The sequence below is a fragment of the Xyrauchen texanus genome, chromosome 7 (assembly GCF_025860055.1).
Source record: "Xyrauchen texanus isolate HMW12.3.18 chromosome 7, RBS_HiC_50CHRs, whole genome shotgun sequence".
Taxonomy (NCBI): Eukaryota; Metazoa; Chordata; class Actinopteri; order Cypriniformes; family Catostomidae; genus Xyrauchen; species Xyrauchen texanus.
In genome coordinates, this window is record NC_068282.1 from 37,799,330 (window position 1) to 37,817,599 (window position 18,270).

Consider the following 18,270-nt stretch of genomic DNA (forward strand, 5'->3'; position numbering starts at 1 on the left):
TGTCAAAATTTTTGTATGTGTGTGCATGGCATACCTGTGTGTATGTATGTTCCTTTAACAGGAGATGTTTGACATCATCTTGGATGAGAATCAGTTGGAAGATGCATGTGAGCACCTGGCTGAGTATCTTGAGGCCTACTGGAAAGCCACCCACACCTCCAGCAGCACCCCACTCAACCCTTTGTTGGGCAGAAACATTGGCACTGCTGCCCTGGCCCCTTACACTACGTCTGCCATCTCCGGTTTGCAGGTGAACGAGCACACAAAGATCCGCACATAAACATCAGCTCATCCTTCTTATCAGTATTTAATGTCACTCTGTAACTTTCTGACAAGTCTTAGCTCAAAGATATTTTTGAAGAACTTTATTTCAGAAATTAGTTTTGCTTGTCACAAATAGAAAGGCAAGCACTATATTGAAACTTCTAATTCATTTTCTTCTTCTCCACAAATGTCTACAATTAATTCAGTCCATAGAGACTCGCTTCAAAGTTCCATTTGAAGATCATTTCAGCCTTAAGTGTGCTGTCTATTTTGGGCTTTTGTAAATGTTATACCTTTTCAAGAAATTTAAGATTATATTTTGAAAATCTACCCTTGATGTACATTGGTTGAATGTTCAGCATTAAAATAGCTCTTAATTTATTTGGTACTTGTACATCAGAATCAGCAAGGGCAAAAAACACGGCACGACAACCACACCGGAGATCACTCCACCCCCAACGAACGGCGCAACCTGATGACATCAGACGAGAACTACCACAACGAACGAGCGCACAAGGGACGAAACCGGGGCTCCTCTGGCTCACAGCATGGTGGCAGTGGTCGAGACCACCACTATATGGAAGAGCAGCAGGGCTACCAGGACCCCTACCAGGACACCTACAAACCCCACCGCAACCGCAGTTCCCCAGGCAGCTACAGCCAGGACTCACGGCACCGGCTTTGAGCAACCTTGCCCTGTTTTGTCCTCCAAGTCTGAGCCACAGAGCCATCTTCCATTATGTTTTTTTTTCCATCAAGGTCTCTTCCACATCAAAAACTGTCAACCCCTTCTGAACCTTCATCATCTGACCAAAGCCTGCATTTCCATGTGTTTACACAAGGCTCAATGTGATTGCCTGGGGAAAATGGGAACTTTCAACATGCAATGAAGCAGAAACATGACAGTTGTTATGCTTTCACATGATAATATGCTTGTTGAATTTTGGTTTGTCTATTCTGTTGCAAAGGGGAGGTTTTAAGCCAAACCAAGTAACGATTTACCTTGAAATATAATGGAATGATTGGGTTGCCCTAAAAAGCAAATATTCAGTGAAGCTAGCAATGGCAGAGAATCAGAGATTCTAAGTTTCTACAGGAATACACAGGATCCCTGAAAACTGACTTAAGAGCTCAATTAGTCTTTATGTCATGTCATTATTGCCAGCATGTTACATTATTGCATGCTTTTTCAGTCATTAGTGCATAACTTTAGCAGAGAGTCCATAGGTTGATGGCCTAAACTTTGCACATAAGCAGGTCCTGAGATAGTGCAGTGGCTGACAAACTGGAACATTTCAATGATGTAACACAAACCTACTGCCAGCTGTCTTTTGTTACAGAAATGGAATCTTAAATAACATGATCATGGGAGTTTTCAAAAGCTACTAGATGTTAGGCCATGGAATTTCCACATCATTTTTACATAACTGCAAGTCTCCACATTCAGCCACACAATATCACAGCCAAAAGGCATAGACAGTCATCTGTGCAGTTCAGCATGATGCTAACATCCATGATAGCACTGCATCCTAGTCCATGGGCTCATTTGTTATCAGGCATTATTTTCTAGTTAGGAAGACAGCTTAGAGATGCATAAAATAGGAATGCTGAACAAATGTGTTGCTGTTAAGTCCTCTAGTAAGCATTCCCCTTTTATGATTAAATTTCATAAGTTTAAGACAAATCCTTGAGCCAAAATTATGGCACTTTGATACATTGTAATTTAGATAGATACATTTTATATCAAGGGTGCTTGGAGTCTATAAAAAATGTAAGACATTTTTTCTCAACACTAAATGTAAATGAACAGGTCATATTAGCTCTGATTCTTAAGGAGTGACTAGCACCCTGTGCACTACCCTGCCAACTGAAGAAGCCGCTGTCCAATCAATTTTAGCAAGCACACAGTGACTACAGACTAAACCCATAAAGAGTCAATCTTCTGCCCGTGTTTTCAATGTGAAAGGGACTGGCATAGGACAAGCAGATCCTAAGCATATGAAAGCAGTTCAGACATGGACCTGAAACCTTAGAGGCCCAAAGCTCTGGCAAACCGTGGATTTCCTCGCCTGCATATTCTCGCCTTATTGATTTATGCTAGTTTGTGCATTTAAAAAAATTTTTTAAAGAAACTGAAAAACTAAGGACCGCAAGAAGTTCAAACGAGTACATTCTGTATGCATTTGTCTATGAGCATGCTTATTTGTTAATAATATAATGAGGATGAATGAACATGAGGAATTTGGCAGTGGATGCCCATTTGAACATGACTAAACAGAAGCTTCATCTCTGAATTTGCTGCCTGAGACAATCAAATGGAACTTATCTTTAAAACCGGAACGTTGTTCATCCTCCTCATTCTGCTCTCTCCAGTTTCAAAGCTGCTTCATCTGAGCTCCAGCTAAAAAAAAATTCAATGTGAAATTTTTTTTCTTTTTTTGTGAAAATTGACAATTAAAGTTGGAAATGCAAAATTGCATGCATATCATTTTAATTTATAAAAAGTTTGAAAGAAAAAAAAATGTTTTATGGAAAATAATTAAGTAAAAGGGAAATCTAGCAGTATTTAAGTTATTTTACAAAAAAGAAAAGAAGAAAAAATAAATGGTCATTTTGAATCTGTGTCATATTTATTTATTTATTGGAGTTGATCTGTTTGCAGAAAGGTCTAAAAGTCTGCAGTAATTCCATGGAAAGACTTAAATATGACCACGGCAAGATGGTGACTATAAAACTGGTTTTGAAAAGGCCATTTTTAAAAATCCATTTCTGCAAGATTTTACGCATTTCCATCAGGCAAAGACTAAGTGTCATTGTTTATAAATGGCATTGTGTCATCGCAAGCTACTTACCGTAATATCAGGGTTGGGAGGGTTACTTTTGAAATGTATTCCACTACAGTTTACAGAATACATGCTGTAAAATGTAATTTGTAATGTATTTTGTTAGATTACTCAAGGTCAGTAAAGTATTCAAAATACTTTTTTTATGTATCTGTATTCTAAATACCAATGATTTAAACTGTAACTGTAGTGGAATACAATTACTTATATTTTGTATTTTATATATGTATTCCCGTTACTTGTATGGCGTTACTCCCCAACCCTGCGTAATATATATGAATACCCTATATATTGGGATATTTTAGCATATACACAGGTTGTGGGGTTGGTTGGAACAGTGTTAAAAGGCTATAGTTTGAAGTCGCAAACTAATGGCACACATGTGTCTGAACTAATTATTTGTAATATTATTTTATTAATTGATTAACCATTTTAACAGTCTCTTAAGGGTTTGAACAGTTAATTAATTACTTAAATAACCAGTAAGGAGACTTTGTCTAAAAGAAAGATATTTGTTTTGCTCCTGCATTTAAAAAAAATATATAATTAATATACATCATCCATATATTCATGGCTTGGGGGACCATTGTAATATTTTAAGAAAAAGCCATTGAAAAGCCAATTTTGGTTGACCTTTAATGAATAGGCTATTTTGGGGCACCCAATGTCTGTGGTGATTAGGGGCCTGGTGTGTGCGTGTGTGTAAAAGAAGCAAATGTTCAGATCTGAATGAGTAATTGTTCTTATAATACACTCATGTGCCAACAGTCCCCACTCACACTCTGTTAATAAATTATGTTTCAAATCCGTCTTCAAAAATCTCGGATCAAAATATATCTGTTAACATTCATTCATTTGAAATAGCTGTGATTAAACTATATGCATAACATTTTTAGCAGAGGAACTTAAGTATTTTGAGCAAATTTTCTCACCTCGGAAGGTTTTAATCTTTTATGTCTTAAAAAGTGAAGAGGGCAAACGTTGCAACATGATCACACGGAAATCGGCGTGTTAGTTCTGAATGTTTTGCCCCCCATATTCAGATATTTATACCCATGTGCCTATTTCCAGACCCAGTGCCAAAATGTGTGGAAGGTTCATGCCCCAAAAATCGCCCATGCTGTGAATTTGACGTCAAATCCCAAAATAGGGTTCGTTTCTGAGTTTGTATGGCCTATTAATGTAACTAAACTCGAATCAAATTATTCCCAAATTCCAACCACAAAAGAGACCTAGTGTGACCATGCGTGCTCTTTTCCCGGACATGTCCTCTTAAAAAATCGTCCGGTCGGGATTTCAAAATTTGCGAAAATGTCCAGCTTAATTCGGCTTTAGTTGCATTTCAATACATCTCGTCTAATAGGACTACTACTTCGTGTGTGCGCGCGTGTATTTGCATTGATTTAACCCCTCTGTGTAAGTCCCGCCTTCTCGCACACAATAGGTCAATTATAAGAGGCTTGCAGCAACTATTGGACAAATGCCTGCCTGTCAATCTCTCCGCAAATGTGTTCTGTTCGGCATCAAACAGTTGCTTGACAGTAGCAGAAAATGACAGCTCAGTGGAAACAATGCCCAAACGAAATTTTGAGATGATTTGCACAAAAAATTTCCCATGCTTTCGTCCAGGTCGAGATCCGTGGGAAGCAGAATGTATGACATGTAAAGCTGGCACTTATGTGTCAGTTGCTAATAAAGGTGCAAGTGATTTAGAAGCACACCTTAGCTCTGCGAAGCATAAAGGATCAGCAAAAGGTAAAAGTTCATCAGGTAAATTAACGGACTACTTTTTGCGACCAGTAAAATTGCTATCACATTGCAAAAAAGAGAGAGAGTCCCTTGTCCTTGCACTTGTCCAGTTCACTTCAACTCAGTAAGCCACATTTGTTTTACTTTTTCTCTCCATGGTTTCTTTAGCAAAATGTTCAGTATATGTGTGCAAAAGTATTACACTATACAGTAATTTAATGGGGGGAGAAGAATAATAAGCCCACATAATTAGAAAACAATCAGTTAAGAAGATAACAATTCTAACAAAAACAAAAGGGGTTGGGTGTGGTCTATAATCAACTTTATAAAAATTTGTATTCACAAGTTTCGAAAATACTCTTATGTATCTTAACCACTGTTAGTGAGTGGGAGGTTGTGATTCCTTCAAATTAATTAAAATAAGACATGCTAAAAGGCTGGGAAGTTCACAAAAGTCACTGTTTCGGGCAAAACTCCTCATAAGGCTTTTAGTGGGCACGGGTGAAAGTTAGTAACATTTCTGAAATCATCGAAAAAATAGATGACAATTATGTGAGAGGACTGACGAAAAAAAACATATGAAATATTGTACCCTGGTACTGTGGACATCTATCACACTGGACTTCATCCAGTATACACTTTGAACATTTTTACATTGAGTTAACCAGTGTCTGGCATATATAGATGTAGAATAGACACAAGCAAGAGTCCCACAGATATGGCAGATCGTCCCTAAATCATCATAGTCTGTCCAGATGGCAATCTGAGCGAAGCTATTATAGTGTAAAGTAGAGAGATCGTACCTTTGAGTGTGAGGGGAATTTTAAGGATTTTATCAAGGGGTATGTCCGCTGGTATATGATTTACCGCTATTGATTGAATGTTGTCTTGTATAAATCTCTTCCTTAGAGGTATCAAAAAATGGGTTTTAGGAAGGCAAAATTTCTCAGCTAGTTCTTGAAAAGATGCCAAAAAAAGATGCAAAACTGCTATCAATAAATAAAACTTTACTTCAATGACATACAGTGACAATTTCTGTTCAAGATTTCCATGTGTGATCCCCTTAATCGTTGAGGAGATTTGAAGTGCAATAGCTAATGGCTCGATTGCAACTGCAAAAAGGAAGGGAGAAAGCGGATATCACTATCTAGTTTTCCTATGAAGTTGGACAAATTTGGAGACGTTTCTATTAGTACGTACTGATGATACACAAGGAGTATAAAGAAGTGGTGACCATGCCAGATATCTTTGACCAAATCCAAATTTATGAATGGTAGTGAAAAGGTACTCCCACTCAACACAGTCAAAGTCCTTCTCAGCATCCAGAAAGACAACAATCTCAGGATGCTGAAAGGGCGTGGGACCATATATAACATTAAGCAAATTTCTTTTGTTTGCTCATGTATTTAGAAAAATTACCATAATAGCCTGATATAACAGTTGGAGGGGTAGTTCACCCAAAAATGAGTGTTGTTATAACCCTATATGACTTTTACCTAAAAACTGGTCCTCCACAGTGATAGCGACAACAGAACAAAACATAGTTACACACAAAACAGAGAACAGAACTTACTAAGCATATTTGACAAGTTTGTAGTCGAAGAATTTATGCATTTCTATGCCCAGCCTTATTTTTATTTTATTTTTTACGTTTTTGCTAGTGCAGGAATAACAAACTGAACAGGGTCTTATCAGTAAGGGATATATCACTGTGGATTTCTGACAACGCAAATCATTCATACTTTGGAAACTTCTATCTAAACCAATGCTTGATTCAAACAGTAGGGGGCAGTATCGTTTTGAATCCCACTGATGAACCTCTTGCTGCCCAAATCACACCATTAGAAACATTTTCTCCTTCCCTCACCTATCTCCCTCCCCTTTTCTCTTAAATCTAGATTAAAGGCACTTTGCAGTTTAGGATCGTTTATAGATGCTGCAGGACAGAATGTTCCCTCAGTGACTGGGTTAGCACTAGGACATGTGATGATTAGGACACAGGCATATTGTATTTAAAATTTCTAAAACAAAAATTGTTTGCAACTAAAACATTGCAGCATTTCAGTACTCTAACCTGCTCTGCTCATCTAATGTTGCAATGTAGGGAGCAGTTATGGATGTCCTATTGAAGAAGTTATCTGGCTAAAAAGCAGATTACATACTGATCCGTAACCTCCAGATATTCCTTTACAGGGTTTCTACTGTGAGGTTACAGGGCAATCCTGCAGTCTTGTTTTTACAAGGGGCTGTTGTCTGTGACATGATTTTGTACCCATCCTTGTCAAATCAGTGATAAAACAACTACAATAAATTGCTGAATATCTCTGTTAAACTGCAAAGCTAATCTGTTTCATGCACAGCACTTTAAAAATAAGTGCTTTTAGTTTTGACGATTACATCAGCACCCACATTTTAAGAATTGTGCAGTGAATGGGGACTTTCTGGTTGCCAGGCAACATTACATTTTCTCTCTTCATTGAATGAGACGGACGGTAAGTGCTCATATTGGAAAGGGCCACAACATGAAAAAATTATACATGATCAGCTTCCATGACACATTTTTAGTAGTATAACACCATAATATTTAATATGTTTTTCACTTGAGCCATTCACCAAAACCAAACAAACAAGAGTATATTTAAAAACAGAAAGTCAGCTTGTATTCTTTACAGCACATGAGATGTATTTTAGATGTTTTGAGCACTTTAGATCAGACACATAAAGTGCAGAGCATGGAGGAGTGCTTACATACAGTAGACCTGCTAAATCATCTTTGCTGGCAAAAGCAACATAAACATTATATACGCTGTGTTGCCTTCTCTTGCTACTACTGGCCTGAGGGAATGCTCGTCCAAACAAAATAAAAAATGTACTGGGCTGTAGACTGGAACATTCTCTGCCTGAATCCAAAGTAGCACAGAGGTCTTTAAATACAATTATCACTCTAACTTGGGGGGTGAGGAATGGTGCAAAGCAAAGTTATATTTTAATGCTATTACACAATATGTTGCCTGTTATGAATGGAAATTGTATGTGAGCCTACAGACACCAATAGAGAGATTGCAGTACAAATGCACAGATGGCCACACATTTGGGTTTCATGATGAGTCCAGTCACCTCTTCATGATTGTGAACAAACTAAGCCTGTTACCACATGTATAGTTCCTCTCTCTCTCTCTCTCTCTCTCTCTCTCTCTCTCTCTCTCTCTCTCTCTCTCTCTCTCTCTCTCTCTCTCTCTCTCTCTCTCTCTCTCTCTCTCTCTATTGAAGCAGGTAGCTAAGGTAGAGGAACCATTGTGTAATAAGATTTCAATCATATTACAGTTCAAATAATGGAGCGCATAAAACAGACACACTCATACACCTCAGAATACCAAAGTCATTGACCATAATTATTGCTTGTATTTGAGCACACTGCCAGCCAATAATTTTCTAATGACAGTAGGTGATAGGATTACTGACCTTCCATGCAAGCCAGCACAGTGATTGAATACTCAAAGCTGCCGTGCACACAAGGCAAGTACTCTCACATCTGCAGGATTAAAATAAAAAATAAAGCTTGAAATGTTTTTTTGGGGCTAAGGATAGGGATAAGCGTATAGTAATTATAAGTCTATGATATGTCTTCACTTTGATATAATACGTGTGTGTGTGTGTGTGTGTGTGTGTGTGTGTGTGCGTGCGTGCGTGCGTGCGTGCGTGCGTGCATGCTTTCGTGCGTGCATGCCTCCTAGTCTCGTAGAACCATGTTACTATACTTATATTTTCATGAGTAAAAGTGCACATTATCTGTTCATAATAACTTTTTATCCTGTTTCTCACAAAATGCTATGACATCCAAACACTTTTATTACTGTGCATGATTAATTAGGTGATACATTGTAATGTTTGCAGTAAATAACTAACTATTTTTACAAGCTTATTTGAGTGCAATTAAATTGTGTGGTAGTTCAACTGTTAGAGTGGTGTACTTGTACTTGTGTACAAGACCTGAGAAGCACGCAAGTCGACATGTGAGTTTAGAATGTCAGAAATGACACACAATTATGTGGCTGCTTTAGCAATTGCATTTTTTACATCACTGTGGAGCGGAGGGGGGCGGGGCCGGGTCGGAATATCGCGCGCCGGTCCCCAATCGGCCTGATGAGGCGCGCGAGGGATAAAGGCGGCCGGTGACGATTGATCGAGAGAGAGAGAATTACGGGCATGTCCGTCATGTGTGTTTGTTTATGTGTTTTTGAGTTTCTTATTAAATTATTATTTATGTTGACAAGCCTGTTCTCGCCTCCTCCTTGCCCATCCTTTAACTGTTTTACAATCACATTTGCTTTTTATGACATTATCATCGATTAGGTTCAGAGCTTTAAAGTTTAGGGTAGGGAGGTAGGTTTTGTTGATTTATAATTCTGTAGAGCATTAATTTTAAAAACATTATCTGTTTTTCATCTCACCTTTGCTTTTTATGACACTGTCAGTCAATTATAGATTATGAACCCAGCCAATGGGGCCAGTGCCACAGAGCCTCTGACTACCTGGGGACTCGGGGCACCTCAGGCTGAGAGGATCGTGGTGGGACGACAAATGCTAAATCGATATAGATAGACAAACAGTACTTGAATGTGTGCCAGCCTAGTTATCTCTCCTCGGGCCCCTCCTCAGCTCCTCAAGGCTACACTATGCCACAAAAGACCTGCAAACATAATAAGAGACCCTAATAATAATTTAAAAAAAAAAACTTTATACAATACTATAATAAATCTATCATATAGTACAAACAATTGTTTTCTATCTCCTTACATTCATGAGTGTCTCTTAGTTTGCCGACCCCTGGGCTAGCCTTTTAAACTACTCCATGCAACATGCAGTAAGCAGACCGTTTGCCAACCCTCAGCCCTGGGCTAAGTAATTTATTTAATTGTTTTATGTTTTTTTTTTGTTGTTGTTTTTTTTTGCATTTTGATATTCACAAGTATTTTCCACCTTGTGAGCATTACATCTCCATGCGTGATGGACACGAGCACTGTCTTTTATGCTTGGGCCAAGCTCATGCTGAAGTTGCGCTCATGGGGTCTGATTGTGTTCATTGTGAACGCATGAAGCTTTGTCACCAACTCAAGCCTTGCACACATCCAATGCTCCGTATATTGCATCTTCTTCTGAACAGCTTGCCCGTAATGACCTGCACCCTGAGATTGATGCACCTGGTTCGATCATGTTTGGCAGTGCAGACGAATAGGGTAATGCTATATCGCTGGAGGCCACTATTGCTGAGACTTTGTCATGCTCATTTGATGAGCAGGCTACAAAAAGTTACCAATTGATCTGACAATAGCCTGGACAGTGGTCTTCGTGTGTGAAGATGTGAATATCCCCTAAGCTTGATGTGGTCGAAGGATGTGCCACTGCACCTGAAACCTAGGGTCTCGCTGAGTATGGTGAGCGCCACGTCTTAGCTAGTTGTTTGTGCAGCTCAGGAAAGAATGGTCCTAGGCAACGTAATGCCTGATTATGCAGACTCTGTAAAAAATAATTTGCCAGTTGAGAGCGCTTAGCCGCAACAGGGTTGGGCTATTTGAGCTGAAGCCTCCTGACTGCCCGGCCGAGAATATAATTCAACTCAGTATCAGAAGAAAACATAGGTCTTTTTTCTACCGCTCGAGGGGAAAATCAGGTAACCTTCTCATTAAAGTGCACGTGCAAATGAGTGCAAAAAGTATGGGACAGTACAATAAATTACTAATAAAGAACAGGACAATAGGCACAGTGAGAGACAGTGCAGCGCTGACCAGTACACAGTAGTGCAAAAAGATGACAGTTTCTAAAAATGCCAAATGTAAACATAACATACTATAAGATAGTGTTCTATGGACATAGCAGTTATTGAAGTAGCAGCCAGGTATAAATTGACAATAATTAAAGTGCAACTAAGGACACGTGTGTGTGTGTGTCAGACCAGTCTCTGAGTACTGAGGAGTCTGATGGCTTGGGGGAATAAGCTGTTACACAGTCTGGCCGTGAGGGCCCGAATGCTCCGGTACCTCTTGCCAGACGGCAGGAGAGTGAACAGTTTGTGTGAGGGGTGTGTGGGGTGTAGTGTTTTTTGTAAATGTCGTTGAGAGACCCCGATGTTCTCAGCTGTCCTCACTATCCTCTGCAGGGCTTTGCGGTTCGAAATGGTGCAAGTCCCAAACCAGGCAGTGATGCAGCTGCTCAGGATGCTCTCAATAGTTCCTCTATAGAATGTAGTGAGAATGGGGGGTGGGAGATGTGCTTTTTTCAGCCTTCGAAGAAAGTAGAGACGCTGCTGGGCTTTCTTGGCAAAAGAGCTGGTATTGAGGGACCAGGTGAGGTTCTCCGCCAGGTGAACACCAAGGAATTTGGTGCTCTTGACGATCTCCACAGAGGAGCCATTTATGTTCAGCAGAGAGCGGTCACTCTGTGCTCTCCTAAAGTCAACAACCATCTCTTTTGTTTTGTCCACATTCAGAGACCGTTTGTTAGCTCTACACCAGTCCGATAGCCGCTGCACCTCTTCTCTGTATGCTGACTCGTCGTTCTTGCTGATGAGAACCACCACGGTCATGTCATCTGCGAACTTAAGGATGTGGTTCGAGCTGTGCATTGCTGCACAGTCATGAGTCAGTGAGTGAACAGCAGCAAGGAGTGAAGCGGGAGGGAGAGGGATCGGCTCCTACTTTCTCAATGATAGCAAGCCTTGAGAACAGTGTCCTGAGCTTCATGTATTCACAATGAACACAATCAGACCCCATGAGTTGTTATTGTTATTGACTCGGTCTTGAGTATGACTATTGGACTCTTTTGGACTCAGACTCAATCGTTTAAAGATTCAGACTTGACTAAGGTCGACTCGAACCCAACACTATTTTAAAGGCCTCGATATACTTCCAAAGAAGTTCTTATTTTGGTATTAACCATTTTTATTGATTCCAATCATAAAACACACAAACACAACATAAAATATGGACTCAATTATTCACATTAAACCCCTACCCCCGAACATTACCCCCTATTTTTCGGTCTTTCACTATAGAAACTGCAATCTCCTCAGCCATTATCTCTTCTCCAATGTGAAAAGTCTGAGTTTGTGTAATTAATCAGTCTGTTGTGTCTCTCAACTGTGATGAGTCTTAACATTTTTAGTTTTAGTAGTGTAGATCTCAGAGCGCTGTTGAATATAAGCACTTAGTGATGCTGGCTTGCTTCACGCCACCAACGTATTACACACAAAAAATGTCTTTTGCCTCCACCTGCTGTTTAAAAAATTTGATGTCACAAAATGAAATGTAAAGAGACAAATGGCTCTTAACGCATATGCACTGCTCTTACACTTTAGATTAGAATGGCACGAACACACGTGACACACACAGTGAAGCGTCTGAGTGCTGATGGTGTGAGACCATCAGTACTCATGGAATGTATTGCCTCCAATCAGATTGCCCCCGGTCCCTTATCAGGCTAATAAGCCTCTGAGAGGGATAAAGGCTGATTGCGGGCGGTGGTGTGGGAGAGAGAGAGAGATCGTTTACGGACATGTCCGTTATGTGTGTGTTTGTGTCTTTTTAAGTTTATCATTAAAACTATTATTTATATTGCCAAGCCGGTTCTCGCCTCCTCCATCCCATTGAACTGCGTTACACTTTACTAATGTGACAATAAAATGTGTTACCAATGATTTATGCCTCATTCTTTTAGTAGAATTCACACTAGATCAGTAAAGGAATCTTTTTTACCACTCGATGATGATTTAAAGTAATCATCAGTATCATTCAGTAAAACATTTTTATTTGTGTTGTTTATATTTTGGATTTATGGCGTTAATGCGCAAACACGCTATATGTGGCCATAACATGCGCCAGTTACACCCTGTTATTGTTATTTATGATGACACTGATACTGCTGCAAAGATCAGTGTATAAAAGTATTAATGTGCAGAATAAAGTCAAAAGAATGATGATAATAGAGGAATATCTCACTTGGGCATGTGTGTAAATGACTTTCACTGCAGATGGCACATGAGAGAATGGGTACTTGTGAGGATTTGAGTAGATGTAGTTTATTTTGTAGACTAATTAAACAAAACAAGACATGGTCTTGGAAAATGTCACTACATGAACGATTGTACAGATCGCTAATAACTCTACACATCGGTATGTTCTGTTGACTGATTTTGACTGATTGAACAACAAAAGGAGAATGAGATGTCGGTGTCAATGCTTTAAAATTTGTATTGTCTTTTTTTACTGAATAAAGGTATTTATTTTTATATACCCTTGGCTGTATGATTATAAAGGCTCCCCTCAGCTGTTAGGTAAAATTGAGGGGTGGTGTTGTCTTGGATCACCCTTAGGGTGTTACAAATGTATTAAGCTGTTTATATAGCTTGTAGTTGACATATTATTTTCAAATGTAATCGGTAGTTTCTTTGGTCTACTGAAATGCTTGAAAATATATTTTTTTCTTCTTCAATAGTTTCAACACTTTAAGTAACAATACAACCAAAGACTATTTAGCAGAGACAGGCCACTTCTATTAATCTCCTTTTAGATGCAGACATTGCCTGCCAATCAACTGGAGAACACACATGCACATTAGCTATACAAGCTGGGAAAATCTTGTTTTATTTAGCGTAATCTGAGGTAAAAAAAAAAAAAAAAGAACAATTTATACTAGTGTTGTCAGATTTTACTACAGATTTGAAATGTTCTTTGATTGTAATCTTGACCAACCATTTTTGAGATTTCGGTGTTCCTCCATTCAAGTGGATGGGAGCTGCACTTTCATGACTAGAAATGGGAGCTTCCTGGGAGCTTTTCAAAGATGTCCACCAGTGGACTGACTTCCTAGAAAAACTTTGAGACAACCCATTGAAGTGACTATAAGTCTATCCCTCCCAGACTTGTTGTTATTCCCATCAAAAATGTAAAATGGCGCTACTGTGTATATGGTCCAATCCTGTCAAAACATTTTCAATGGCTTGTTTTGTTTCTTCCACCAAATTGTAAAAAAGATCAAATGGTAACATCAAAACAACTTTACCTCACTTGAGCACTGGCAGGTTATTGTGAAATGTCATTCATCATCAGGGGCACTATGGAGTGTGGCAAGGAACTTGTAAAATGTGCTCTGTAGCAAGCGAAGAGTCCTAACTGAGGCTGTTATAAAGACGTTAGGCTGAAGTTTCTTATAAGAACTCGAATCTAAATGGACAATAAAGTGTCATAAAATTTCTATTCATTAATTTACTACATTCTTTCTCTGATTGGGAAATCTGTGAAAGTACTCTCAAGGACACAATGGTGTATTGTTTGCATAAGCATAAGTTTACAGGCATGGATGCCACATGTATGAAGACGATAAATTTGGCAACACGTGTTTATGTGAAAGTAGAAGAAAGGAGGCAATCCTCAGGCAAATCCCATTTAGTCTGCTCACTATAAAGGCACACTGTTTGTTTATTGAACAAAAGAAACACATTTGATGCTGTGCAGTTTTAGTGACCACAGTAAACTCTCTTTATCTATTGCAGGCTTACAGTAAGTGCTGACATGCACTTCAATATCACACACTACACTCTTTGGCTTAGAAGTTGCACTACTGGTAGCTCTCAGCCAGTTGATATTGGTAGTTAGTGGTTTAGTTTTTTTGTGTACTGTGAGACAGAGAGTGTAAGAGAAAGGCAAAGAAAGAGACAGGAAGCTTATGTGGCATTTTCCACAATTTGTGTCCAATTTATGTCTCAATAATATTTAATGCAAAAAAGTGAAAAAACATGTTCTTTAGAGAGAGAAGAATTCAATATTTAGGTTTGATAAACAGCCTAAAATTTAGTTGTCCAGGTCAAATGTCTGTACAGCCTCTAAGAAATTGTAATTTTGGCCTGTCCCAATTTGCCTTGTCTTTCTCTATTGCATATAACAATTAAAATCATACAGTGTATATATATATATATATATATATATATATATAGGAAGGAAATTGGTACTTTAATTTACCAAAGTGATCACTCAACTGATCACAAAGTATAGTCAGGATATTACTAATGTAAAAAAACAGCACCATAATTATTTGAAAAAAAGTCATTTTTTATCAAATCTAGACAGGCCTCATTTCCAGCAGCCATCACTCTAACACCTTATCCTTGAGTAATCATGCTAAATTGCTAATTTGGTACTAGAAAATCACTTGCCATTAAATCAAACACATTTGAAAGCTATTTGGTTCATTAAATGAAGCTTAACATTGTCTTTGTGTTTGTTTTTGAGTGGCCACATTATGCAATAGACTGCCTGGTCTTAAGGTCAATATTAGGTAAAAATGGCAAAAAAGAAACAGCTTTCTCTAGAAACTCATCAGTCAATAATTGTTTTGAGGAATGAAGGCTATACAATGCTTGAAATTGCCAACAAATGTAAGATTTCATACAAAGATGTACTCTACAGTCTTCAAAGACAAAGGACAACTGGCAGCTCTAACAAGGACAGAAAGAGATGTGGAAGGCCTAGATGTACAACTTAACATCAGATTCTCTAGTTTGAGAAATAGATGCCTCACATGTCCTCTGCTGACAGCTTCATTGAATTCTACCCGCTCAACACCAGTTTCATGTACAACAGTAAAGAGAAGACTCAGGGGTGCAGGCCTTATGGAAAGAATTGCATTATTCCAAACTTTTGGCTGCCAGTGTATATATATATATACACACACACCAACCAATTTATTAGGTAAACCTGTACACCTATTATTCATGCGATATATCTAATCAGCCTATTTGTGTGGCAGCAGTGCCATTAAATCAAGCAGATACTGGTCAGGAGCTTGATGTTCACATCAACCATCAGAATAGGGAAGAAATGTGATCTCCGTGATTTAGAGTGTGGCATGATTTTTGTTGCCAGACGGGCTGGTTTGAGTATTTTTGTAACAGCTGATTTCCTGGGATTTTCACGCACAACAATCTTCAGAGTTTACTCAGAATGGTGCCAAAAACATCCAGTGAGCAGTAGTTCTGCGAAAGGAAATGCCTTGTTGATGAGAGAGGTCAACAGAGAATGTCCACACTGGTTCATGCTCACAGAAAGGATAAGATTACTAATAACCACCCTATAGTGAGCAAAATAGCATCTCAGAATGCACAACATGTCAAACCTTGAGGCGAATGGGCTACAACAGTAGAGGACCACACTGGGTTCCACTTCTGTCAGCCAAGCTGAGGCTGTAGTGGGCACAGGCTCACCAAAACTGGACAGTTAAAGACTGTAAAAACACAGTCTGGTCTGATGAATCTCAGATTAAATTAATCTGAGGTACACAGATGGTAGGCCCACTGCAGCCTCAGCTTTCTGGTGTTTACACAGGTAAAGTTAATATGTGATTTTATCACACTTAAATCATGTTAACACATATAATGTTTATGTCTTGTGGCTATACTTTTGAAAAAATTTTACATTTATATCACGCCATTATATCACTTCCATTCTAAGTGTATTACTGTTTGACATATGTTAAAATGCTTGTTTTAAAATAAATGAGGGACAATTCAACAATATTTTTTGTGGTAATCAAGATTATGCCACAAATGCTGTCAATCATTCCTTTAAGTACCTCCATTCGCTGACAATTTGTTAAAAAAATAACTAAATTGGATAGTCTAAAGTTTATAGTTTCAGGTGGTATTTGGAATCCATTCATGGAAAGTGCCATGTAAGCATTTTTCTGTTTGTTTGTGTGTGTGTGTGTGTGTGTGTGTGTGTGTGTGCGTGCGTGCCTGCGTGCGTGCGTGCGTGTGTGTGTGTGAATCTGTGTGTATGTGTTTATATTTGTATACATTTTTTTGTCTGTACATGCACTCCCATCGCTCTTACGCCCCAGTTATTCTGCCGCTTGCTTAAAGGGAGCAGGCATACCGGCCGTTTAGTCACATCGGCACGGCAGCTGGCCTACTTTGGTTTAGTCTATAACCAAAGCAGAATACCAACACACTCAATCAGCTTTAGCTGCATTTGGGACAAGGTTTGGGGGGAAGGGTTGATGTTTTTAAAAGAGGCTCTTACTCTTTTGGGTAGCTGTTGGCCCTGAGCTCCTGATCTCACTCTAAACACTGCAGGAGCAATGTGGGCTTAATGTGTTTACTTGCATTTCCTAATTCATCTACCTCATACTCCTCCCCCAGGCAGCCAACAGTCTCCCGCCCCATCCAATGCGGTACCCTCCCCAGCTTTGTCAAAATTTGTGAATGCCATCAACTCTGATTCTGGACACTAGACCATTGGTGAGGGTGTAAATTGATTCAAACAGAGGAATGACAATGAATATGGTGGGAAGAGACTGCCTCTGAATCACCAATCCAAGAAAAAAGAAGAGAGAAACAGAGATATAGTGAAAGACAGAGGAGATTAGAGCATGCCAAAAAGATTAATTTGTGTTCATCTGGCCATTGTTTGTTTTTAACAATAACCGCTTCTCTGAAACACTAGTAAGCAGAATTGTGCTTTCATATCCACCATTATTTGGAGACACGAAGTTTAGATGGTGACAGAACTAGGACATTTCTCTCATTTTATTTTTGTTACATTTTTTAGGTGGATTGGGGCATTTTATTTGTTATGGGGTCTGACATATCAAAATCATAAATGTCAAGAATAAATCATGAAATACATTTTTTATTTCTTTAATATCACACAGCTTCATGTGTGAAATTGCCATTCAAGTACAGAAAAGAAGCAAACTGAATCAAACTCGTGAAATACAGTCTCATACATGAACTAGTAACACAAAAATACACTTATTTAGGAAGCTGTCTGCATTAGTCTTTTGTGTTGTGTTTAAAACATGTTTCTTGCACATCAAAGGGAAAGACTGCTACTTCTTGTGTCTTTATGAAGTTATTTTTGCTTTGTGGGTCACTCTGCCTCTTGAAAATATCGTTCCATTAGTCAGATCTGTTCTCTCTCCCTCTCTTTCTCTAGTGTTCTCTCTTTTTCTCTCATGACCAAGGTATCTCCATGGCTACAGGATCCTTGGAGGTTTGGGTTGCAGAATTGTATGTGTGGGTTGGTGTTAGCTGTTGCCTTGATAAATGAGCCTCAGCAGAAATACAAAAGTTGAGAATATTACAGAGAAGTTAACATAATTTTGCTTGATTCGTACTCTATTAGCAACTCCACTTAACCCTGCTGCTGTTTTAATGAACATGGCAGGAATGTTAAGTTCTGAATGAAAAAGAAAGGACAAATTTAAATGAAAAAATTATTTGACAAAAACTTTATGAAGGGCTCAGAAAGGCGTACAAGCAATAGGTGAAAATGCAAAACTTTAACATCTCTGTTTAGACATTACTAATGGAACTATAAAATCACTGGTTCATACCCATATTGCACATGTTTATATCCGAGAT

The 18,270-nt window shown here is 38.7% G+C and overlaps 1 protein-coding gene across 2 annotated transcripts in view; it reads left to right on the top strand.

The window, feature by feature from the left end:
- Positions 1-2,868, top strand: part of cacnb4b (calcium channel, voltage-dependent, beta 4b subunit) — a 51,020-nt gene extending 48,152 nt beyond the window's left edge. For both annotated transcript variants that reach the window (XM_052129954.1, XM_052129955.1), the window contains 2 exons: positions 62-250; positions 665-2,868. In XM_052129954.1, the coding sequence (XP_051985914.1) occupies positions 62-250; positions 665-949 (474 nt within the window). In that variant the 3' untranslated portion in view covers positions 950-2,868. The remainder of the gene's footprint in view (positions 1-61; positions 251-664) is intronic.
- Positions 2,869-18,270: the final 15,402 nt, after the last annotated feature.